The following is a 25,228-nucleotide window of genomic DNA, read 5'->3' as shown; positions in this document are numbered from 1 at the left end:
TTAAGTTATTACAGGCATTTTAAACACATTTCCAACACAAACTGCAAAAGTTAACGCCCTCATTTTGGCTGTTAGGCTCCCACAAAAGTGTTTCACAGAAGAGCTCAAAACATAAGCAGGAATGAAAACTTGAGACAACAGAATAGACAGTGAGATACAGAGAACTCCTAGGGAACTTCAAAGATAATACAACCACTTCCATATACCATGTGTATGGTCTCAACTTAAAAAAGAGACAGATAGATGCTGCTGGAGCTCTGTAGAAAAAACTGTTCTCTGAAGTCTCCCAGATAAGTTGTCATTCAGAAAACACTCACCCATGAGGAGAATGGGGAAAAATAAGAAAAGGAAATTACACAGGAAAGTTAGAAAAGTGGATATCAACTAAATAATCTTTTTCACCATCTAATGTAGTGTTTCTGCTTCCAGTGAGAAAGGAGAATCTGAAAGAGAAGATTCATTGCCTGGAAAAACAATCCCATGACTAATACAGATTTCAAGAAGTCTGGGAAAACATGTTAGAAAATGAATTTTCAGGGGTCTTGAGCGATAATTGACACATTTATTCTTGTAATAGGCCAGGGAGAGGACAGGCCACGCAGGACCATGGTGCTAACTGAAGCCCAGGAAGGTGGGACCCGCAGACACCTGCAGTTCCCCCAGCAGAGAGCAGAGCCCTCAGGACAGGAGCGACCGGCTCAGCACGGGGACTGTTCCCAACGCGCCCCGAATCCCACAGGCACCGAGATCTCCAGGAGTCTCCAGCACTTGTGCATCAGAGCTAAGGGGAAGCTAAGCATCCCCCAAAATCCCACTGCAACATGTGCTTCTTTTGGCATTTATGAACATTTTCTTGATGCTCTAAGCTCAGCCCCATGCAGGGTGACGTTGCCTCATGGGCTCTGCAGTTGTCTCAGTTGAGCAGAGGTTTGCTCTGTTTAAAATAGGAGAGGGTAACCAGGAGTTCAAACGGCAGAACTGTTAAATAGTTTGCAAACGTAGGTCTGCAAATATCAAGTTGGTCCCTCTGCTATTAAATAAGCTGTAGAATAGTGCTATGTCAAATTTCAACTTCACCGATGACATACAAAATCCTGATTTATAAAAAAAAATTCTTTCAAACTGTTTTGAAGCCAAGTGAAACATTAGATTAGAAGTTTTCCTTTTTTTTTTTTTTTTTTTTTTTAAATCCATTAGGTGTTGTTTTTCTTAGGCTCCTAAGCAAGCCATTTCCTCCTTGTATTTCCTTCAGGAGTCTCCCATTTCCAGAGCACATACTTCAGGAGTCTCTGTGCTCTAGCAAAAAGGTAGAGATCCTGCATGTTCAAACAAACCGCCCTCCCTCTAAAGTGCTAATACCCAGTTTAACCTTCTCCTGCCTCTCTCCCACAAAGTCAACTATATCTGATCAAAAGATCCCTTCCTCTTTCATTCTCGACTTCTGTGATGGCTGCTTCTCATTTGTTCTTCAGCTGCTCTGCCATAAATACTAGTCATAACCCCAGCCTTAAAAAAAAAAAAAAAAAAAAAAAATCTTTTCTCAGTATTTACAGCACTGGAGGTGCTGCTGGAAGTAATTGCCCATAAAATGCTTGTACTGGACAAACGTCTCTAGCTGTTTAAATTCTCACCTAGTTCCTCTGTTCTAAGGGAATACTGCAGGTAGGAGGCTACAAACTTATTGTGAACTTCAAGAGTTATAAAAATGACTATGCAGATAAAACAGCCATAAGACAAGCTGTTTATAAAAAACTACAGTGAGGATATTCAGAAATCATGAAAGAGCTCTGGGTGCTCAGACAGGAGATTCACATGAGCAGGCTTGACCCTCTAGAAATGCCAGGCAGGGGTATCACTAACCTACTAGGAATGAGACCGATGTCCCCATGGGAGCCCTGTACCGTCCCTGTCTAAACTGAACAGTCCAAGTGAGAGACGTCCAAATCCCACAGCTCAAACACATTCTCTTCCACTTATGGAATATCACACAACCACAGGTACTACATACAGTAATCATTAGTCATAGCAGTAAAACTGTTCAAAAACAACTAGAACCTGAATTTACACATTTGGATTGCTCCCGCGCCAAGTAGTTTTATTCTGATCCTGGAGGTAAAGGAATTAATCTAGTGACCACCTACAGGTACCAAGACATAACTGGGACCTCAGACGGATTTTGATGAAGCTGCACCTCTATAATGATGCAAATTAGGACTTAAACTTTGAAACAATGAAGCACAGCTAAGCCTTTTACAGAGGTGTAAATAGCTATTCAGATCTTGAGTCCAGCCTGCCTGCTTTGTTGAGGACTTTCCACGGAAGAGCTCCACGAAGCAATGCCACAGCTGGGCTACGCGTTCCCAACACGTCCTGCAGACACGGAGAGACTTTTGTTGCAGGAGCTGACATATTTATACAGTTGGTCTTTAAATATGGTCTATACTCCCTCAGGAGGCAGATCGCACTGAGATTTACATCGGCTTCGCAATTATGTTAAGATATATTGAGCACTTGGCTTTCTGTGAAGCTGCTTGACAACGACGCACAGTTAGGCTTGAGCTGCTGCGCATTTAGTTGAGCTCCTTGGACATTCCCCACACAAAACAATACCAGAGAGATCACATATGCAGTTAAACAGCGCTTTTCCTTTTAGCAAAGTCCCACAAAAACCTGTTTTCGTGGCTAACTCTTTCCCTATTGTCTCTCTCCCTCTGGGTGGTCCTTCCAGGGTGCCACTTGAGGGGGATAAAATAATAAAAAAAAAGAAGGGGAAGGAAGGGACACCAACATAAAGCAAAACAAAATGTATGACAGTCTGCAGCAGGCTACGGATCAGAGGTCAGCAAACAAGAGGTCCTTCTCTTTTACAGGTTGCTTCCTGGAAACAGCCTGATTAAGCTGACAGCTTGAATTATGTGTTACATTTTGTAATGCACAATCCATCTGGGCTAAGTCCTCTTCAATGCAGCTGAAGCAGCACAGGCATAAGCTCTGCCTTTTTCCACCCCTTCAACACAGGCCTTAAAATAGTCATCATCTTTCTGGACACTAATTCTCAGCGACCCCTTTCCCCTCCCCTCTTTAAGCCCTTAAAGAAAGGCTGGATACTCTAAAGAATGGTAAAGGGATACGGAGCCTTTCACCCCGAGTTCACCAGTTCAAATCCGCAGCAAGTAACCCAAGACCAAAAGTTATTGGGAAAGCCCTTCACCTGAGGCAAAGTGAAATTGGGTGCCCTTAAAGCACTCGTCTCTCCCCAGAGGTAGCAACCCCCCCAAGACTACAGTGAAATCAATACCCTTGCTGAGTCCTTTCTGCAGAGCTTGAGGACTGAGTAGGTGGGAGAAAAGCCCCCAGAAAGCACCTCTAGCCAGTGCTTTCATACAGGGCGAGTTTCTGGTGCAAGGTTTAGGGACACGTGTGTGAGCACTATTCAACAGGTCCAGCCAGCAGTGCTCAGAGCCATGCAGAAGGTTTGGTAAAAGTCAGCATTTTTGTTACTAGGTCCCAAAACGACCCGGTTCCACTACTACCTGTAACAGTGCCAAGCCTTGTGCTGAACAAGCTCTGTCCCAGGAGGGCAACTTTTCTGCAGTTAATAACCTGCTGGCATCACCAAGTTGGCACCCAGCATTTTTCATTTTTTCCAAGTGGGAAATGCCAGTTGGAAGCTAGACTGAAAAGAAATAATCGCTTAGATGTAAAATCATGACAAACTTCCTTGTATTAAGGTCATTTTTGCCTTCCTCCCAAATAAGCTCTTGAAGGTAGCTAGGAAAGACAACTCTTTCCTCCCATTCCTTCAGCCAGCAAAGAAATTTCAGTATTGTGAAACATATGGACTGTCTGGAAGGATTTCAGTACAAGAGCAGTGACATTATGCATTTTGTACAACTGTGACATTGTACACTCAAAAAAGCATTTTTAAAAGGTACAGAATTCATACAACTGAAGTCCATGTATTCATTCCTTGGAAACTTCCCTAAGATTTTAAACTTATGAATTATTTTACAAGACTCAAACATTGAGGTTTGAATTTTAAGTGCACTGGAAAGATCTGCTTGAAGAGCTTCATTACGAAGTATACCCCAAGACGACAGATTATCACCCCACAAGATCCTCCATCACTGCCATTTTTGAACATTTTATCTGGATTTTAAGTTTCAAATAAGACAAATTCAAATTCCTCTTTTCTCTGGAAAAAGATAACAGCAGAGATCCCAAGTTTATGGCCTTGAGAAGCTAAGGTATTTAGCTTGATGCAACACAAGAGGAAACATTCAGCCTTAAACATCCTCCACGCAAACAGTGAAGCCTTTCTTACAATTTCGCTGGGCTTCGAGAACACAGCACAACATTTTCATCTGTTTACAAAAGACTAAACTTCTACAAGGGGAACAAAAGGTTAAGTTACCATCACACAGCTCTGACTTCTCAGGCAAAGGCAAGTGCTACATGTCCCACAACATGGGATGATTAACAGGTGTTATGCTAAAGAAAAACTCTGTAAAAGCTATTTAGATGCAAATTAGGTGATGTTGCCATTAAGCAGTCTGGTACACGCAGCTGCAAATGTGAAACTGTAAAGTTTGAGAAGCGCATGAGGGAAGTAAGAGAAGAAAAGAGATAGGAAAACAAATGTGCTGCTGAGAGAGAAGAGGCAGAATGAAGACAGCAGCCACAGGATTGTTCTAGGCTCCTGTATGACTTGAGCCAAACTTTTTCATTCTCTCCCAGCTATTCCAAATGAAATGCTCAGTCTTTAACCTGCTGCAAGTTTTACCCAAAGCATGCTATTCAGAAAGCTAGAGGTAATATGAACTAAACACACTAGAATAAAATTTGCTTATCCATAAACTGTAATAAATATATTCTTTATCAACAAGCATACTTAACTTGCCCGTCTCTGAACCAGATGAGTTATTTGAAGTCATGTAATCACTCCCACACATGTAGTGAGATACTAAATAAATACATCTCCATTGACTCGGGCTATATATTCCTGCCCCTTCCCTGCAGGGCTGGCTGCACCCACTGATTCTCCCACTAGCCAAGGGGGAAAGTTGCAGTTCCAGCTGCGTGTGTGAGGATGCCTGACAGGAGCTCCTTTTCCTGAAGGAAAAGACCCAAGGCCTCTCTACAGCTTTTCTCCCTGGGGGAAGCACATGCATCCCCTCCAAAAGAGTGGGAATGTTACCACTGGTCCTCTACTGGAATCCATGAACAGATTTAAGGAGAAAAGCTGGGGGAGGACACAGAGGAACGACCAGGCAGATGAACTGTATTATTCCATGCACCTGAGCTGAGGCAGGAAACAGGCCCACACTAAGCGATTTTTCTAAAGCCTAAGAAATTTACCCACCTGAGTGTGTTTCAGCACTATCTTTCAGCTTTCAGACTATACAGGAGCAAGTGAATAACAGCTGCAAGGCAAGATATAGTGACATACCCTTCCAGCACGGAGCTGGCTGAAGGCTCTTCCTCTGCTGGACGGAAATTTGGTGATTGCAAAGAAAAACCTCCTGGGGGTCGGGTGTCTCCCTCTTGGTCTGAGCTTACTGCTTTCAATGCCACCTTGCTCTGGGTGTCTCCGAGACGCTGCTGCGGTTCAGTGGCATTTACAATGTCATCCTCTTCGGTCACCGAAACTGTGAGGTCACTGCTGCTATCTGAACTCGTTGGTTTAGAGCTATTCGGGTCATGTTCCAGTTCTATAAAAACCACAAGTATTTTCGAAACATTAAAGAGGGTCATGGTAAGAAATGCAGTGTGCTGTATGGAATTAAATACAGATCAATTCCACATGTTCCCCTACTTGTCATGTAATGAATGACCATGTATCCACTCCCCTGCCACGTCCCCGTGTCCTTCTGCACTTTCCTCACAAGGGGGAGTTCAACCAACCTCTAGGCCTGATATTCCCCTCTTGGCTCTCTGCTCTGCTACCCAAGGGGAAGACCCCCTCCCTGCACCACTCGAAAACAAGCAGTAGTGGGAGGCCCAATTGCTTTATTAAACCATCTCCAAGACCACAAGGAAACAGAATGACTTGGAAAACTGTTAGGGGGGAAAGAACCTGAACGTGCTGTCACAGCATCTCTTTAAGCCCTGCAGAAGCGCTGCTTGCTCGCAGCTCTTCAAATGCTCTATGTAAATGGTCTTCTCCAAAGAAAGAGGACATAAGGCTGAATTATACCTCCAAACCCCTAAATACTCCTTTCTAACGTGTTTTCAGAATAAAAAGTTCTGTAATAGATTGTCACAGAAATTCCCCAGTTTTCCCCCAAATTCATTAGAGCTTTATATTAATCAGTATTCACATATGAGCTAATGCTACAGCATCCACCATTCCTATCTCCAGCCATAGACTTTCATTTGGAGCTGAATTACTCAAGATTTATGGCAATGATGCCAAGATCTTATGCTTCAGCCTTGTTTCCAGGCTCATGGAATTAATCCACGTAGCAAATGCCACTATTTTCTGGGACATGAAAAAGGAGAGGAAGACAGTTTTAGTCTCCAGTTTGGAGGGGACAGGGATAAGATGCTGTTTGCTGGCTGGATTTCCCTGGGAGAAGTGAGATCCTTTCCCACGTTTCACACTACCCTCTGCAGACAAGGGCAGGAGGGCCATAGGAGACCACCTCTCTGCACCACATCAAGAGCCGCAGCTTGGAGCGGGAAGCACACCTACACACTTACTGTGATTTTAAGACCTAAATGTCCAGTTTCCATCAGCAGCAGGCACATGGCATGCCAGGAATTAAGTGAGTATTCATTTTTCAGACACAAAACTGAACCCCTAAGACCATGCAAAGGCGGCAGAGCAGAGGGAAAAAGCAGCCTGCCAAGGTGCACTTAGCCCCAAGGCTAAGCCAGGGTGGCCAGGTCTGGTTCCAGCTCGAATAAGGACAGGCTTTCGGTACAAAGGAGAAGTGGCAAGGGCATCATGAAAGAAAGTGAGGCAAATAAAATCCACAGAGAAAAAAAATAGTAAAAAACACTCTAGAAAAAGGATGCCTGAAAAAAAAAAAATATATATATATATATAGTACAGAAGATCATCTGACAGGGATGCCAACTTCTGTCTATAAAGAAAACCATGATCATTACAGGAGAGCAGGAGCCCCTGCATCATTAGGGTTGCCATCAGCTTTCATTATAAAAAGCTCCATTTTAGCAATCGTTATGTGGCTTGGAAAACTAGTTTAACTTGAAAATTGCCACGTTTACAGGAAAGGCAGGGGAGAATGTTTCTGAAAGATGTTTAAAGGGAATAAACTGTTACTTAGTGACACATCTGACATCAGGACTTTAAAAACAAGTCCATTAGCTTACTGTGAAAGTAAGTAATCAAGCTAGCAAAATAGGACAGAAAACATCTTGGCAAAATGGTTAGGGAGGGGGAAAACTGGCAGTCTGGTCTTGAGAGGAGGTACAGCATTTTATCCCAGCAGAAAAACATTTCAGCTGGGGCAAACTGCATCGATTTCTTAGCAAGGCATGGAACAAACTGGAGAACAATAATTCAAGCAGTAAAGCAAGTGAAAATACTGATTCCTATTCTCTCTTTCCAAATTCCATTTTTTAGATATGGTTGAACTAATCTGCACAAACTTTGGAAGGGGAAGGAAGTCAAGCCCAAATGGAAACCATACATATTGTCCCAGAAGCACTGGTAGCTCTTCAATTAGTGTAAGCCTCATTTTAAGAAAACTGTGCACAGAAAGTGAAAATGACTTTACTGCTATAACACAGGAGCTACTATTGGCTTGAATTAGGCTTGGATAAGCATCCCATCACACAGAGCTACAGCAGCTCCGAGCAGTTTGCCCTTCCACAGATGGGCAAGGGCATCAGGCCTAGCAAAATGTACCTGAAAGTAGCCGCCTCCAGCTCGACAGAAAGCACCCCTGCAGGACAGTGATCTCGGAGTTCCTATAAGCTTTGAGGCCTGTCTTGAGTAGGCAACAAGGCTATAAAACCACTGTAGTCTCATAGCAGGCACTAGGAAAGGCTGCAGAAGGTCCAGAACTTCTGAGCAAAGTAAAAATCATAGAATCACAGAATGGTTAAGGTTGGAAGGGACCTCTAGAGGTCATCTAGTCCAACCCCCCTGCACACGCAGGGTCACCTAGAGCACGTGGCACAGGACTGCGTCCAAGCGGGTTTGGAAGATCTCCAGAGAAGGAGACTCCACAACCTCTCTGGGCAGCCTGTTCCAGTGCTCTGTCACCCTCACTGTTAAGAAATTTTTCTTTAAGTTCCTGTGGAACTTCTGGTGTTTCAGTTTGTGGCTGTTCACTCTTGTCCTATCTCTGGCCACCACTGAAAAGAGGCCGGCCCCTTCCTCCTCACTGCCTCCTTTGAGGTACTTCTAGACACTGCTCAGGTCCCCTCTCAGCCTTCTCCTGAACAGGCCCAGCTCCCTCAGCCTCTCCTCACAGGGCAGATGTTCCAGGCTCCTGATCATCCTTGTAGCCCTGCGCTGGACTCTCTCCAGCAGCTCCACATCCCTCTTGTACTGTGGGGCCCAGAACTGGACACAATAAAATAGGTACCCCAGCTACAGCTACTTACTTTAAATTGCTTCTTTGCACATGCCTTGTTCTCCATTTTGTCTACTCATGGTAGAAAGCAAGAAGACAAGGTCCTGAGAGCAGAGCTCAAGAGGCCCAATCACCATCTTGCCTGACAAAGACAAGAAGTGTCCTTGGCAGAGTAGAAGCACAAAGCTGTAGGACCTCAGAACACCTGAGGAACCAAGAGAAGCTGAACAGAGAGTGGCCCCAACAAGCCTCTGCATGTCTAAATGAATGACCTGGGAGGACACCCGGTCATCCCCCTTCTCATTCCATTGGTGTCAGCTCCAGGCTTTGGAGTTTCACTGACCTCACCTCACCATTTCCAGCTATCCCCAGCAATGCCAACTCATACAATATTAACTTACGCTACCAAAATATCGACCAAGATCAGTGCCTCAAAACCAAACAGCCTACATGCTAAATAAAGCAACATAAAGGAAGGAAAAGGACAGAGAGGGACTTGCTGATGGTGCCAGATCCGTTTCTCTTGATGTAGTTTGATGTCCCCAGAAACACAAACATCTCCTGCACAGCTCAACACACCAAGTTTTTCAATACTGCTCCTCCAAAACCCATCCCAGCCTCTTTCTTACCATTTGCAGAGTTATTTGCTCTATCACAGTGGTCATACATGCCTTCTGAAGCAGACAACTAAGTAGAGACAAGGCCATCACAGACACACAGGCACTGTCATACCTGGCACACTTTCCTGTGGATGCTCCTTCTTGGACACGATGGGGGCAGGAGAAGATACCGAGGGGACTGGCTGTTTAGATCTTCCTTCATTTGCTCCAAAGTGCTCAGATGTCACTACTGCTTTTACTGATCTGCTAGAACTGTCACTTTCTAAGTCACTGGGTCTGTTCTCTGGACTTAATCTTTGATGTGGAGGAAGGTTGAGTTCAGCAGGCTTCTCACTTCCTGCTAAATTAATTTCCCTGTTATTTGTATTACTTTCTATTGCTGAGCAGTGAGTTCTTCCATTCTCAGATGATATACTGGATGTGACTGGCATTTTCTCACCCATCTGGAGATCTGTCCCCACATCTTTTTTGTCAGGCTTATTTAAGCACTGCATATCACTATTAGTTTGTACTACACAGCTGTCTGTCACATTACTGCTCTGTGCTGCCTGTCTGCATGAATATGGGTCAGAAAATGAAAAGCTCTTTGTGGGCTGGAAAGATTTCTGCTGTGTGCTGAAATCTTCAGTGCTTGAGATGGCTGACATTTGGCGGCCCATAAAGATTGTTGCTGGGTGATACAATCCTCTTGACATGGCTGTCCCAGGGTTAATTCCTGCCTGTCTTGCAACAAGCGGCACCTGAAAAAATACACGTTGAAGATGGATTAAAAAACAAAGTTGCAAATGGAATTTCCAGGCATTTACATGATGGCTTCTGAAGAGCAGTCTTTATATAATTTAAATATTTTCAGTAATTTTTCGTTTGCTTTAAAAGAAATGAAGTGCAAACCTGCCAATGTCTGCCAAATGCTAAGTTGGTTTTGGTAAGTGCTTGCTATTTCAGTCACCAGAGAAACTAGTAGTGGTGGAGTCAAAGTTATCAGCCAAAAGGCAGCAATTACCTCATCGCTTCTCTTGATCACACTGTTTCAATGTTTTTTTTTTTTTTAAATCTTAAAAATTAATAATTCTAACACAGGGTAAGCCAATTATCTACGATGCTACGGGAAGCTAGCAAGACTCTGCAGGAGAACTTCTGCTTGGCCTTCGTTTTCAATGTGGCTTCTGACAACTCCACCAGTTCATGTTCTGGACATTCAATTCTTCCTGTGGTTTTAAAACACAAAGTCCCATGAGCTTAGAAGGCCATTTCCCCCACTCATTTCCTCATGTTTTCAAGTGCTTATGAACATTGCTTCATAAAAACAGCTAGAAACTAACACCCTTCATCAAGGCTGTAAGTCTGGCACTTACAGCTACACGTTTGTACATCTCTACTTCAGTTTTGTTCTATTCCCTCCCTAGTAAGTAGGGAGAGTTCTCCACAAGTGAGTAGGAAGAGTCTCCACAGTATTACAGCATTATAAGGAATTATGCAAACACTTAAGAAGCGTCCCTCTGAAAATGTGATGTTACCTGTAAACAAACATCTTCCCCACTGCTACCACAACACAAGAAACATATGGAGGATTTGAAATTGGCAGATAGATGGGATGGAGAAAAAAGTCTTCTAAAGAAAAGCAGTGTAAAAAATGAGGGATTGTGGCCCAAAAGAAACTCTGTGAATCAAAACAGCCAGTGGCAAAAGTTTATTGCACCTCCAACTATATTAAAATAGACTGAAGTACAAGAAATAAAACTAATTTTTAAAGTCTTTTAACAAAGTAAGACATATAGCCCTCCCAATAGAAATCATTGAAAATCCTTTTCCATTATTAATTCTACTATAACTATTACTTTTATTTGTTTATTACCTTGTATATTACTTGGTGACCTGTGACTTATGTAGTGTAGTATCCCAGAGCTAAGAGCATACAAATAAAGTCTGGAGCAGAGGGTGAAGAAGAAAGCTACCAGTCCCCTCCCCTTGCACTGAAATATTCCCAGGTCCAGGAGTGGCAGGGAAAGGTTGCTCGGAGCAGTTGCTGCAGGTGCTTCAGAAGCCCCCTTTGAATCTGAAAAAATGATGTCTAGAGAAGGCCAGTGCCCTCAGAGGGAGCTGGGGAGGCCGCCCAGCCACAGCCAGTTCTCTTAATGCATCTTAGCAGTTTTTCTACTGCCTTCCTTATACAAACTCATCCTTTCAAGGAGTTTACCTTCACCTGTGTCTTGCCCAGTGATCACACCAATAGTGAGACATATAACTAAGACAACACTCCATTTCTCCCTCTTCAAATCCAGGATACTACCACCACAGCAGCAACCAACCCTACAAGATGCTTCCCCAGGGTACCAGAGTGATCTTGGCTGCTTGGAGGCACCTGTAGCAGTTGGCGGGACTGACAGTCTAACCAAGAGCTTCGTCTCATTTGTTTTATTAACAGCAAAATTACATAAAAGGCAGCAATGTTTCGAAATTAATGCTTTTGCTCATTTCTCAAGACATACAAAATAGATTATATTTTCTGAATTGCCTCTACCTAAAGGAGTTTTCTGTGATGAAACTACTATGCACAAGTCTAGGTTATCCCTTTTCCCTTTATTTTAAAGGTTCTTAAACACCATTTTAAGGTTTTTACCATGCTAGCACAATACATTACGGCATAGAACTTCTAGGCAGTTGCTTCCTTAACTAACATCTCACCTTCTTTCCCAACAGTGAAATTAATTCACATAAAAATATAAAACTGAGACAAACACATACTAGTTCTTTCAACCTTTCACAAAACTTCTCAGAATTAAGGCTTTGAGATACACTGACCTAACCCAGGTCTTCAAATAAGCCAGCAAAATCTGCCACGGATAAATGCAAGCTCAAGCATCACTGACAACATGACCACAGGATCACTGGCATCCTAACTAGTCCAGAAGCCACAGTATTTTAATAGCTCTGATAAATAATTTAACAAATTTACATTATTTCTTGGATTTTTAACATAACTTTAGCAGATTTCAAGTGAGCTGAGTAGTAAATTGCCTTTTAGACATGATTAGTCAAAAAAAAACCTTGAGCTGTAAAACTAGATCCGAGATGCAGGTACAAACATCGACAGACCATCCACCAGGGCAGCAATTTTAACTCTCCAGGTACTTCTTCAGAGCAGACTTATTTCAGCCAAACGGTATCAAGCACCCCAAAGAGGCAATGGTTTTTAAGATATGCTAACATACCCAAGTTATACTCCCTGCCACAAGGATACCATTTAGTGCAATATCTTTGTATTTAGAGAGAAAGAGGTAAAAAAGGGACAGAAAAGGAAAGACTTTCTAATCAAGCTATTATTTAATATACTGGTTATGTAACAAGTTTCTGTATTGTCTCGTGTTTTATATATATAACATTTGGTTATGTAACAAGTTCCTGTATTGTCCAAAACAATTTAACCTTATTAAAACTTAAATGTCACCATGAGCCTTTGGGGTCTAGTATTTATGTAAAAACAGCTCTTTATAGGTTGAAAATTGCATTTCCCACACAAACTGTTTTTAATTAAAGAATCCAGTATTCAAAAGTAAACTCATCTTTCCACATATGTGAACCATGTTTCTAATGCACACAGATTGCTGAAGGCCTGCTTATATAGGTCAAGGTTGCTAAGGTTCGTTGCTTTGTATATTACTGTCTAGAGAACGCTCTAAATTCAAGGTTTTTAACTTTTTAATCTATGGGGGGAAAAAAAACCCAACTTCCTATAAACTCAGATTAACGACTGCTAATGCACTGAAGAAAGAAAAACGAAAACCTTCCTCCTACTATAAAAACAAAATAGTGTGGCCTCTGTTTCTTTTCTGATAAGAGTCTTAAATACCAAACATTTAACTGCATAATAACATTTACTGGCAGCCAGGCAGGCTGCTTAGCAGATATATAAAGCAGGTAAAAGGAGAAAAAGTTAATTTCTTGGCTGAATGATTCCATCGGTAGCTATAGGGCAAACTAGAAAGTCTTTTAGTAAAGTAGCAGTTGATTCTTCTATCAATCTGCAGCACACATACTCTTCCAAGGAATGCATTAAATATGAAAATCATATCCCGTTATCATCTGTTTCCAGCTTTCAGCCCAGTAAGCTTTTCTTAATGAATGCTGTAGCCTAAGGGACAAGCATGCTGGTGGCTTTCCTGCATAATGGAGTGATGCTACCATTGCTGCTTATTACAATATCGACTAGCTGAGGGGGTTTCACACATAGTCACAAGTGACTACTCTTGCCAGCATGCTCCAAGTTATTACAAGATGTTTTTAGACATTTCATCTAAAAGGGCTTTACTGCTTTTAGTGAAGAAAACAGCTATGGTCTTGAACTGTATCATTTATATGGAGATAGGAGGAGGGATTAGAAGCCTGCATTACTGCAGATATATAGCAGAATATATTTAAGTATTCCTTGTCAGTCTTTTTGTCTGTTACTTAGATATGCGATCTCTTTTGCTTCTTCTGAGGAAAAGGTCAAAATGTACAAAATTATAAATACTACATACAAATCAATTGAGGCTTTTTTTTTAATATACCATTCATCAAGAATATTTTTTCCTAGGCTCATACCATTTTTATATTATTTAGCACACAAAGATCAAACCCAGCAAAGATGACTGTAAACATTTAGACTTCCCACCCTCCCCTATTTTAATTCTAGTTCTTTGAAAGAACTGCACTATTTATCCACATTATTCTACTCAGATGTCTAAAAACCACTGTGCCACATCCACAGTAAAAAACACCCCACCTAAAGTCTTCACGTGACAACATTTGGCTCTTGTTACACTAAGGTGCTTCCCCCTAAAGTATTATATTAAAACACACATTGCCCCCACACTTATTTTGCATTACCTGCTCACTGCCTTCTTCACCTCGTGCCGACAAGCTACTCCCTTGATGGGATAACACACTTCTAATTTCTCTTCCATACTGGACCTAAACATGAACAAAACCATTACATAATATTAAAAGCAAGCACAAACACAAATCAACAAATATTGACTGCAAATCAATATATATTATTGTGCAAGTTGTGCACTTTCAAGTATGATGTCAAGCATCCCTCTACTTCGTCTACACTTAAAAAGACAGAAATATCTCTTTTTCCCTCTAATTTTCCTGTTTCCCTGAACAAGCCAGGTGGCTTGCATGCAGCCCTCTGTGGGCTTTTTATGTATATTTATTTCTTCATCTAATTTAGAAGGCTATGAAGTAGCAAAAACTTGACTCAGACTTAATCACAACGTGCTTTGTAATGCCAAATTATTTTTGCTGCAGCCACACAATGACTCAACTGCTTGGTGATGAAATAGGCTTTAGCATTTGTTTAACGTTCATCATCTTAAGGCCTCCGAGCTATTATAAGGAAAAAATATATACACAGCAGATGTTATAAAGAGCAACACAGCATAAAAGGCACCCTGATCTAGTGTTACTAACAAACAACTGCATAAAATATCTTCACCTCCACTACATTGTTTAATTGACTGAACGTAACATTTGGAGGAGGGCTACTGCTTAAAAGCCAAGCACACGCAGCATCTATAATTAATCCTGTTTGCTAATAATTGTAAACCCCAATAACAAGTTACACTGGTCCAGAATGAATGCACTTCAATACCTATTTTGCATCAGATAATGTGCACAAATTTAAGTCTTGAAACAATGAACTTGAACAGCTCTATGCTTCATTCTAACAATAAATTCAAGAAAGTCTGCTATTTTCCAGGTCATAGAAGCAATTCATAACATTTTAAAACATTAATACTTAAAAACAACACACACCCATGCAATAATTATACCTGTGCTCCAAGTAAGTGTGGATATAACACTGATTTTCCCCAAAAGCTTAGGTGATTTTACTTATGTTCCCAACAAAAACTGAACAAACTTTGGACAAACTAACACAAGAAAAAATATCAGAAACTGAAGTAGTTTTGTCAGCTACAGCTATACAATAAATTCTGCATACAGTTCTGATAAAACTCTCCTAAAATGTATTCTCTCAGGCAAAAATGGAAAATATAGTAATTTGTTTGGGTACTTTCGCGATAAATGAAATTATTGTATTGTTTATAGCTGCCATGCAATCCATGACAAGTGGGCTTTTCAGAACTGTGACATGAAGGGTCTGTAATCTGTGCTTTGTTCAACAGCTCAGAAAAAAAATCAGTCTAACCCAGCAAGTGTAAAATGGATGGCATAGAAACATCAAAATGGAAGTAATGAATGAAAACACCCAAGCAGATTAACCCAGGGCACAGCATACCAATACATGATGGCATTAAGTTACTCAAGGAAAGCCCTAAAAACACCAAGAAATCTAATATCAGAGTTAAAAAAAAGGAAATAATGTCCCAGAACAGACTCTGGGCTACACATAACTAAGTTGAATTAAGGAAAGAGTAGAAAATACCTAGAGCCCTAGGTCTCTCCTTAGAGCCCCTGCTCTATGCCATGGGTGCCCTGTCACGCTTCCCAGCACAGTGGCAGCAAGACACACGTGTGGCCACACGAGGTGTCCAAAGCCAGCAGGCTCCCAAGAAGGCAGCTGAAAGCGCTATGCAAAAAAAGCAAGGAAAAGCTGCTCCATGAAAGTCAGACCCAACAGGCTTAAAATCACCAGCCACCAGCTGGGATGGCAGGGAGATTTATTAAGATGACTATGCAGGCACAGGGTGCTAGCCAGCTAATTGATTTACTGCAGTGGGAATGAGTTACCACCCTTTTCCAAAGGGCTTCCTTACTTCTGAAGGATTCAGCATAGATAGATCAGTTATCTCCCACTCCCAAAGCCCAGCCTGTCAGTCCTGTATCATCATCCAGGAGCTGAATGCCCATTTTTTGCCTCCCCAAATCCTGACTGCACCTATTTAGTGCAGGACCAGAGATCACCAGAATTATTTTTAAATCCAAGTCCATTAGCAGTCTGTATCACTTTGCAGCACCCTAATTGTTCTGCAGTTAATAGGAGGCAGCATGCTATTAATAACATGGCTCAAAATCCCCAAGGCAGGGCTGCTGCCCAGCAGTAGCCTATTAGATTGAAAGTACTTCAGTCATGAGTTATGATTAGAAAATATCTTTTCTATTATAAAACCCTAAATATGGATCCTGATCAAGTTCAATTCAAACATATAGGACAAAAGACATGCAGAAAGCTCTTTACTATTATAGAGGTTTCTTATTTGTGCTAATTATTAAAAAGGCAATACAAATGCAAGCATTCAGCCTATAAACAGTATGACTGATACAAAACCATGAAGAAAGGCCTGACTGCAGTCACCCTAAGAGGATTAAAAAGAGAAACAAAAAAGTCTATTCGTATTTGCAAATGAGAGGGGCTGAAAGATAGGCAAGCAAAGAAATCAAGTTTTACTAAAGCATTAAAAAATAATAATAGAGGCCTAGCAGTAGCCGATTTTATCTCAACACTTAAATCGCTATACACACTGGTTTTATTTCCACAGACTTTGTTATTATACAGTTTTAAAAGTTCTAGGTAGATTCACTACATAAAGGACACCCAAGAGTTCCCCCTGCCTTCCAGTTCCAGGCATCGTGAGGAAAACAGAGCCCCATAGGGATTATTAGGAGACAAGTGCAGCCCTCCAAAGAAGAAACACTTCAGAGTTTGGTGGACTTACTGGTGACTGTTTCTACAGTCCGAACTCCTGACCAGAGCAGCTGAATTGCAGGCACAGCATTAGTAGCAGAGGTGTAAAAGTAACTGCTGGAAGGTCACTGTCCTTGGGAGCACAGCTTTAATCTTGCTTTTCAAATGGAATGACCATTCACCTTTCCTACCTCTGGCAGAAACTTTTAGACTAGTTAGTCTTTTAAAACTAAACAGTCATGTATTAATTTAATAGACTTTCAAAATATTTCATCCCAGTAGAAGTTCTCAAAATGTCAACATTAAGCAAAAATCACTAATAAGCTCCCTTTGGTAAATGTACGCCTTTGAGATGGTAACAGTCATGGTCAGGAGTGAAGAAAGCCAAGAAAAACATTTGCCATCTCCTTTGGCTGTTATAAAGGAGCAAGCAAGAAGTAAATACTGTGCTGGGGATTGGTTCCATTTATAGCAGTCATTTAATATTAACACTTTCTATCACATCAGTTGTCTTGCACAGGTAAGGACAAGAGGTGATGAAACATTCCTCAGGTTTCACTTTTCCAGCCCAGCAGGGAAGTTCAAACTTGAGCTCCCTTCTGGAGGTCTATGTACCAGCACAACAACATTACCAAGAGCCAAAATGTGAGTGCTGTACCCTGGAGCAAGAGCAGCTTTCTCTGTTACCAATGCAGAGGCACTGCCAGTTAACAGACTAGTAGCAGGATTGACTGCGGCTTCGCTTTAGCTCTGCTTCACTCCACATCATTCAAACATGGCAAATATTAGTTAAAAGGAGTTGCCTAACTCTTATACTTCCATCATTGATGGAGCTATTGACAATAAGGTGAGGGCAAGGTTAACCGATCATTTATGGTACTCATGCAAGCAAAATTTCAAAAATCCCCGATGTACATAACACATGAACAAAACCAATGTAGCAACCATTGTAATAGCAGCAAACACTATTGTATTACATCTTGAAAAAAATTACTTCCATCTTCTGAATTATCTCTGCACTTGAAGTTTTCATATGAGCTTCAAATTCGATGAATTCCTTCAAAAACATCTGATTTCGCAGAAGAGCCTTTTTTTGCCGCTCCTCTATGTCTTTCAAGTACTTTTTTAGCTTCATGTATTTCAGTTTCGCTCTACAGGGGAAAATAAGAAACTGCATTGAAAACCTCATAAAATTAAATACATTGATATCTCAATCTTTTTTCAAAAAACTTACAGAATGTTATTGGTATATAGCTAAAGATTTGAACATGATGTTTGGTGTTTGAAAAATAAACATATTAGTAAACTTCCAAAAAACTACTTTTAAATGGGTTGTGCTCTAGACATACATATCACTAACTTAAAATGAAAGTAGTATTTTGAGATACAAGCTGTGATACTGTGATTCTGCATCTGTTTTAAGCCAACCCTAATCCAAGCTGCGACCACAAGCAGCATCTCACTCGGACTTTCTTTTTTATGCAAGTACTGTCCATTACACAGCCACATGATAAATCAGGCCAAGAGCCATCCAGCTGAAAATAACCCTAAACTAGTTCTCACTCACCCAAAAAACAGATTTGTTTTCAGACAAATCAATTCTCTTACCTGATTACAGTGCAGATACAAACTATTAGTGCCAGAAAAAGGAAAACATGAACCAGGGGCAGGCAGAATCATCTCTTCTGGTCTCAGTTTGCCTACAGTCTGACTCAAATCAACTACAAAATTGCAAATGAAATTCCCCAAGCTGCCAATACTTCCAAAGAAACTTCATCTCAAAACATGTTAGATTACAATAGATTGAAAAGGAAGTATATGCATTTGGTCATATTTAGACTTTTTTTCCTGAATATGCATGTTAATTTTCTAGTATAAAGGCTCTGTTTAAGAACAGGAGTTCCTAAGGGATTTGGTCACCTAACCCTCAGTCCTGGAAGTAAGTGAGAAGACTCATTTTGATGAGCTTTACAAGCCACATTTGAGGAAAGAAATACTAAACAAACCAAGACCAGAACACAGAATGCCCCTGAAGTCTAAAAGTCCCAAGACTCCTGGATGTTTTAATCAAACTGTGCTGTAGTGAGTTTGCAAAAGTTGCACAAAACCAGGTAACATTAGTCATTACTAAGACAACGTGTCAGTATTAAAACAGAAAGGTGTTTAGTATGGAAGTAATAATGGAACTTCCATTATTATTGAAGTTACTTCATCAATAACTTATAATGCAAGCTTTTTGTCTCTATTTAGGATGTGAATATAAAATTACTGTTATAAAAATTGTTAGGACACCATTCTCAAAGCATCACATTATTCCTAAATCCTCACAACTAAAATAAAATAATCATATGAAGTTTTCAAGTTGTCTTACAAGTATGCATCAGATTTTCTGTAGTCAAGCAGTTCTTTCTCTAATTCCAGCCTTTTGGTTTCACTGGAGGAAAAAAGATAACATACAGTAAGATAAAATTATTCTATAATTCATTTTAATAAGGTGCAAGAAACAATGCATTTAATAAGAGAAAAAAAAAGTCTTTTTAGAGCACAGCACACATTTTGTGTCACACATTTTGGCCATACACTGGCCATACAGCTTTTTAAGCTGATCCACCAGCTGAGCTTATCAGAAAAACAGCTTCACACAAAAAGCTTTCCAGATTTTTCTATCTTGTTTTGTTCCTCATTGCAATGAGAGCCAGGTGATATACAAACATCTATAACCTCCCATGAAGACTCACCAGCACAACCAGGAGCCTGCATTTCTGCCCAATTTCAGTTGCTGTTTCAAGACCCTTCTTGGGCAGTCCCTGCACACAGGGATAGATCAGACCATTTTCACCCTGGAAGTTTTGTTTTTACTTTGTTACGCCCCATTGTCATGCTTTAAACTTAACAACACCCAGAGGTGCAACAATGTTAACCAGCCTTCAGTAAGTCCTGGCAATACTTAGATAGTACCTAAATACATAAGTACAACTTCTGGAGGTCAAAAATAAGGTAGTAAAAAGGCATCCAACGAGGGCCACTAAATGTGTGAGTACTATCACAATGTATAATTGGATTAGTCGCACTCATTTAAGCCAGCAGGGGTAGGACATGGAATATTTCTATGATACTGAGCCCCAGTCTCTTTGCTGCAGCTCCCCATCCATACCGCAAGGAAGCCACTACAGCCGCACACCCTGTTGGGGTAAGTACATACAAAACAGGGAAACACTCGGACAGGAGGCAACTTTTCCATAATGGAATGAGCTGTTTTCACGGACACTCTTCTACACCAGCTCTTCACACTGAGCTGCATCTAAGTTACCAGCGTGGACCTTCAGGAGCAGCTGCTCGAAGCGTCCTAGCGCGCACTGGACAACGCTCCTGTGTTTTACTCCTCAGCACTGCTACGTGTTTGCTGCAAACCACCCACAGCACGAAGCACCTGGCCTGATGTTCAAAAAGAAGGGCTAACTGCAAGCTTAATCACAGTGGTAAGCACAGCACTGAGCTATACAAGTCATTGACTTGACCACCCACACCTCAAACACAGTCCTCACCAGCAGCCACTGAAGATTAAGTGCCAAGTAACTATAACACAGCCAATCCTGTATAAAACAGAAAGCAAACTATGCTTCATTTAACTTTAGGCACCCAAAATCTTATTCTCCATAATAAAAAAGTGCAAGTACAAGCAGTAAATGAAGCAAAAGTGCCAACACCCCTCTCTTTTACACCCTCTGTCTCTAAAACTGATCCAAGTTACCCTAACGTGGTGTCAATCCTCTAAAAATAGGTATTTTTGAGGACACACGATTATCAAGCAGAAATAATGATCCTAACACTGTCCAGGTACAGGGGAATGAAGAAATAGCCAGAGGGGGTGACACAGAGCTAAAGCTACCCCCAGGGTATGTTGCTGCATGGAAGGAGTCACCCTTCGGCTTTGCCCTCCTGATCAAGGCCAGGAAAATTGACTAAAGAGCAAGTTCATGGCCATTTCCCCCCATTCCATCTTTGCATCAAAACTCTGAGATAAGGACTGCATGAAATCCCCAAAGTACTACCTTGTAACCTAATTATTTACTAGGTAAGGAAAAACAAATGACAAGTTACTGCTTGCTGCTAAGGATTTCAGGCAGGAACATTTGCTAATCAAAGCAAAACACTGTATTCAGGAAATCAGAGCTTAAGACTACAAACCTAAGACTCTAAAAACATTATCCTTACTCCTACATTGCCCTTCTTCAAAAGTATTTTGGTGTTCAAGTCTGCACTTCATAATTCAGGGAGATTTTTGCAACACAGTCTAGGCATTGAGTCCCTGGGGATTTTAGGCTGTTTTTTAAAACAACCTCCAGAATGCACATTTGTGTCTCTAAATACTCAGGTGGCTGTGGAGTCTAACTACTCTGGTACTCTGAAAAATCTATAATTGTACCTACATGCTAACTAGCAGCAACCAATCAAGAGTAACACATGGGAGAGGAAATGGGAGGTAAATAGGTTATTCCACATGGAAGAGATACAGGCATCACAAGCAATCTCCTAATGCCTTTTGGTTTCCTCCTCCTTCAAGTACAACAGTGGCTTTGACAGACTATATTTGAACTTTTTACATATATATTTGAAGTAGCTGCTTTTCTGCTGTTCAGAGAAGAAAAAAGAAACGACCAGATTACATTACGTTGTCAATCATTAAACGACTGAAAAAGAAACAGTGAGAAAAGAACCCCAAGCTTTCCTTCCCTTGCTCTTTTTTCCAGAAATGCCCTAACACGGCACCTTCCCATGGCAGCCAGCCGGTTGCTCACGCACCAGGACCACGCGGCTGGCAACTCTCTCCTGAAGTTCTTCTCCCAGCTCTAATATTACTAAGGAAAACTGATTGAGGATTCTCAAACTAATAAATTGTTTAAAATTTAGAACATGCTGTTGCAGGATAATATTATAGATTAAGCCTGGACTCAAGCACACAAACCCTTTCCTTACAGGCAGGGGCAAGATCTGCACACAAGTGCTGCAGGGCAACATGCAGAGTGAGCCACTTTAAGATTTTATAATAAATAAAATAATAACAATAATAAAAGTACCAATAACAACAACAGTAATGTGCTACCGTATTTGCCAGAGCACAGGCGCAGCTCCCAAAGCAGCCCCATACAACGAGCGACCGCCCGGGTCGTCACTAACCGGCCCCAAAGCCGCGGTTGTAACGGGCAGTAACAGCGCGGGGCCGCCGCCAACCGCCCACAGCGCCAAGGGAAGCGACCAGCCCAGGAAACAACCCGGGGAGAAAAAAAAAGAAAAAAAATCCGCTTTTCTTTAGGAAATTGCACTACCCGCCCCGCCGCCTCCCGCCCGCTTCCGCGCCTAGGCCGCGGCCGGCCTCGCGCTGGGCGAGGCAGGAAAGGGGCAGGGGAAGGTGACGGCGGCCCGCGGGCTCCTCACCTGTCACGGAGGCGCCGCAGGAGCCCGGCCGGGGCGGCGGGGCCGGTGTCGGGGCCGGGGTCCCGCCGCGGCCCGCGGGCCCCGCTCATGGCGCCCGCCCTGTTTACGGCGGTGGCCTAAGCGACGCCTCCCGGCGTGCCCCGCGCGCGCGGCCGCCCCGCCCCGGAAACCGCGCGCGGCCGTGACGGGTGACGGTTAAACCGCCCCCTGCGCCTCTCGCCGTTAATTCCGTTAATAATCCCCTTAATTCCGTTAATAATCCCGTTAATTTAACGTGATCTTGTCGGAAGGGGCGGCTGGGGAGCGCTCCTGGGAGTGCCGAAGTAGAGCAGCGATATCAGCGCGTGGGTTATGGCAAATAGTGCTGAGGAGACAGGCAGTACCAAGTGGTGTTTCCACGCTTAAATAAAATCCCTTTCTCACACGGATATAACAGTCCCCCCATTAGATTCTTGCCCCTTAATTAACTAGCTGTCCTGAGGCTTCACCTCTACGGAGCCACTGTAAACAGATGGCTCCACGATACGTAAAAGCTGATAGGGGCAAGGAAATACATATGCAAAGGAAGAAGATTTGGGAGTCTTTAACTACAGAATTCTCCTGATGAGTGCTTGGAATAGAAGAGGCACTGTTCTTTCTCTTATTGGAAGCAAGTATAGGATATTTGGACCTCTGTCACAGCAGGATTTCACATCTCCAAAAAACTAAACAGATCAGTCCACATCTGAACTTGCGAAAACTTCAAACGTTGGATGTTTTTACCTGACTTATCAACAGAGGCCCACCAGAGATTGCTATTACTTTTAAAAATGCATAGGCCCAAAAAAAAGGGAGCTTCTCTCAATGAGAATATCACGCTAAAATAGTAGAAGAAGCCTCTGGGTTTCACAGAGCCGTGTCCAGCAGGCAGAAGGTGCAGGAACCGGTTTCGGTGTTTCCTGAACCGCGGGCTGATACCAGAGATATCAGCCTGATGTTCCCTGTCAGTCGTGGCATGAGGCAAAATAAAGAAGGTTTTCGTGGCTGCTTCATAGTTGAGTCGCATTACGTGTTTTCTTTTTCCAGAAAGTCCCTGGTTACAGCTCTTATTGCAAATATTTACGTCAAAATGTATCGTCTCCCCCTTGACACTGAGGCAGGACACTAAAAACTTGGCACTACGAAACCTCAGCCCTGCAGCCCCCTCTGCGGATCTGAGGGGCTCCGAAGGCCTCGCGTGTGGCCAGGGCAGGAGGCTGCTTGAACAAGACGACGTTTTCAGGTAGTTTTGCTGTTTTTCAAAACGTGCAAAGAATTTGGCTTTCTTCAGTGTGTCCCAGCGACACCAGGGTTTTGGTTCTGCAAAACTAAACGGCTTTCGAAAATATTAGTGCTTGCTAAAATCAAATCAAGACATCCAAATATTTCTAAGACTATCAAAAACGACTAACTTACATTGTATTTACCTGCTGCAAGACGTTATTCCCGAGGAAAGGCTTCCAAGTTTCACTTGAACTGGGCTGATCTCCAGTGACTGAAGCTTCGCTCACACGGTGCCCGGTTGAGCACCCGTTGTTTTAATTTTAATATAATCCGATAAGAACAGTGAAACCATGAAAGAAATCTGTCATGCTGTCTTGTTAAATGCACTTGGAATGATTCTTATTATTATTGCAATAGCTGTCAAGCTAAGGTGTCTCTTGATTCCAGTGAAGGTGTGCACTGATCTTACAGTTTTATGCATCCTTTTCAGTTTAGGGAAGAAACCCTGTGTTTAGGGAAGAAACCGCTGCACCCGGACACGTTGTGTGCTGGTTTGCAGTGAAATCAAGGGAAAGGCCCCAAGTCTTCAGGAGACTCGAGTCACACGCCAGGAGGGTGGCCGGTGGCAGGATAGAAACATTGGGACGTGGCAGGGACTGCAGCACCTTGAAAAACCAGGGGGAAAAATCAGTTCTTCCTTTTCTAATATTGGGATCTTCCCAAGGATTTCAGCCGTTTTTTTTTTTTTTTTTTCTGGCCATTCAACCTCTTTGTCTTTCCATCGCTCCAGGAAAGATATGGATCTGTTCCTTTAAACCAGAACGTGTTGGTGCCTGCTGGGACGTCGCCTGTCCTGCGAGTAAACCTCCCTACTCTTGGTGCCACTGCTGTATCAACAACAATTATAATAATAACGATAATTTACACGTTAAGGGCCGTATGTGACATGAGCTGAGTATCACTTGATGGGAGGAACCCAAGTATTGCTTGACAAAGCCTAGACTAGGATAAAGCAGATCACAACTTCAAAAATAGGAGAGGGAAATGATGGGATAAAAATGAAAGGGGTTGCTGCAAACATTGATGTACAGAGTGTCTATGGTGATGGTCTCTGTAGAAGTGCCAGCCTGACCATTTCAGCGTGGTTATTTGCCACCGTTTGGCTGTTTCTGTTAAAATACACCAGGGTTGACTTTTTGTGTCACTTCTCTATAAAAAAGATTAGCAGGAACTCAGACTATGATGTTGTGAAAAGAGGGGGTTTCTACGCTCTGATTTGATTTCTCTGCCTTTAGCTAAAGCTTGCCCACAAGTCAAGACATAACGGAATACATTTTCATTTGTTTTTCAATTAGATTCATAATATATGCCCTGGTAGCTATGTAAAAGACATACAAAAAATTTACATAATGCCCATATAAGTCTTTTTGCTAATGAGTCAAGTCCCAAATGAAGAGCACTAATAATACATTAGTAATCAAAGAGCAAATAACAGCGGCGAACATATCTCTGCAGAGCAGTCGTGTGGCTCCATTTCCTACTGTCACTGTCAATGCATGGAAACAGTAATTAACATGTCGAATTTAATGTTTAAATTTTAATAAATTTAAATGTAATAAAATGCTTTTATTAAACATTACAGTTCCTTGAAACCTATTATTACTTGTGTCTGATGCATAAATACAAAATACATTGTCTTATTGAAAAACAGTTTTTGCTTTCTACAGGACAGGTAAAATGAGGTCTTC

The 25,228-nt window shown here is 41.9% G+C and overlaps 1 protein-coding gene across 2 annotated transcripts in view; it reads right to left on the bottom strand.

Moving 5' to 3' along the window:
* Positions 1-22,350, bottom strand: part of KIZ (kizuna centrosomal protein) — a 52,333-nt gene extending 29,983 nt beyond the window's left edge. The window contains exons 1-6 of one of the 2 annotated variants that reach the window (XM_088530357.1): positions 22,239-22,342; positions 19,174-19,236; positions 17,797-17,953; positions 14,039-14,122; positions 9,282-9,909; positions 5,450-5,711 (exon numbers count right to left, since the gene is read on the bottom strand). In XM_088530357.1, coding sequence (XP_088386483.1) covers positions 5,450-5,711; positions 9,282-9,909; positions 14,039-14,122; positions 17,797-17,953; positions 19,174-19,236; positions 22,239-22,327 — 1,283 coding nt within the window. In that variant the 5' untranslated portion in view covers positions 22,328-22,342. Of the gene's footprint in view, positions 1-5,449; positions 5,712-9,281; positions 9,910-14,038; positions 14,123-17,796; positions 17,954-19,173; positions 19,237-22,238 lie in introns of both variants that reach the window. The other variant, XM_088530358.1, reaches the window with a different exon arrangement.
* Positions 22,351-25,228: the final 2,878 nt, after the last annotated feature.

The sequence above is a fragment of the Tinamus guttatus genome, unplaced genomic scaffold (assembly GCF_059628265.1).
Source record: "Tinamus guttatus ecotype Peru unplaced genomic scaffold, ASM5962826v1 Tinamus_guttatus_pri_ptg000367l, whole genome shotgun sequence".
Lineage (NCBI taxonomy): Eukaryota > Metazoa > Chordata > Aves > Tinamiformes > Tinamidae > Tinamus > Tinamus guttatus.
Note: the sequence above shows the minus strand (reverse complement) of the source record. Positions and strands in the feature narration are given on the sequence as shown.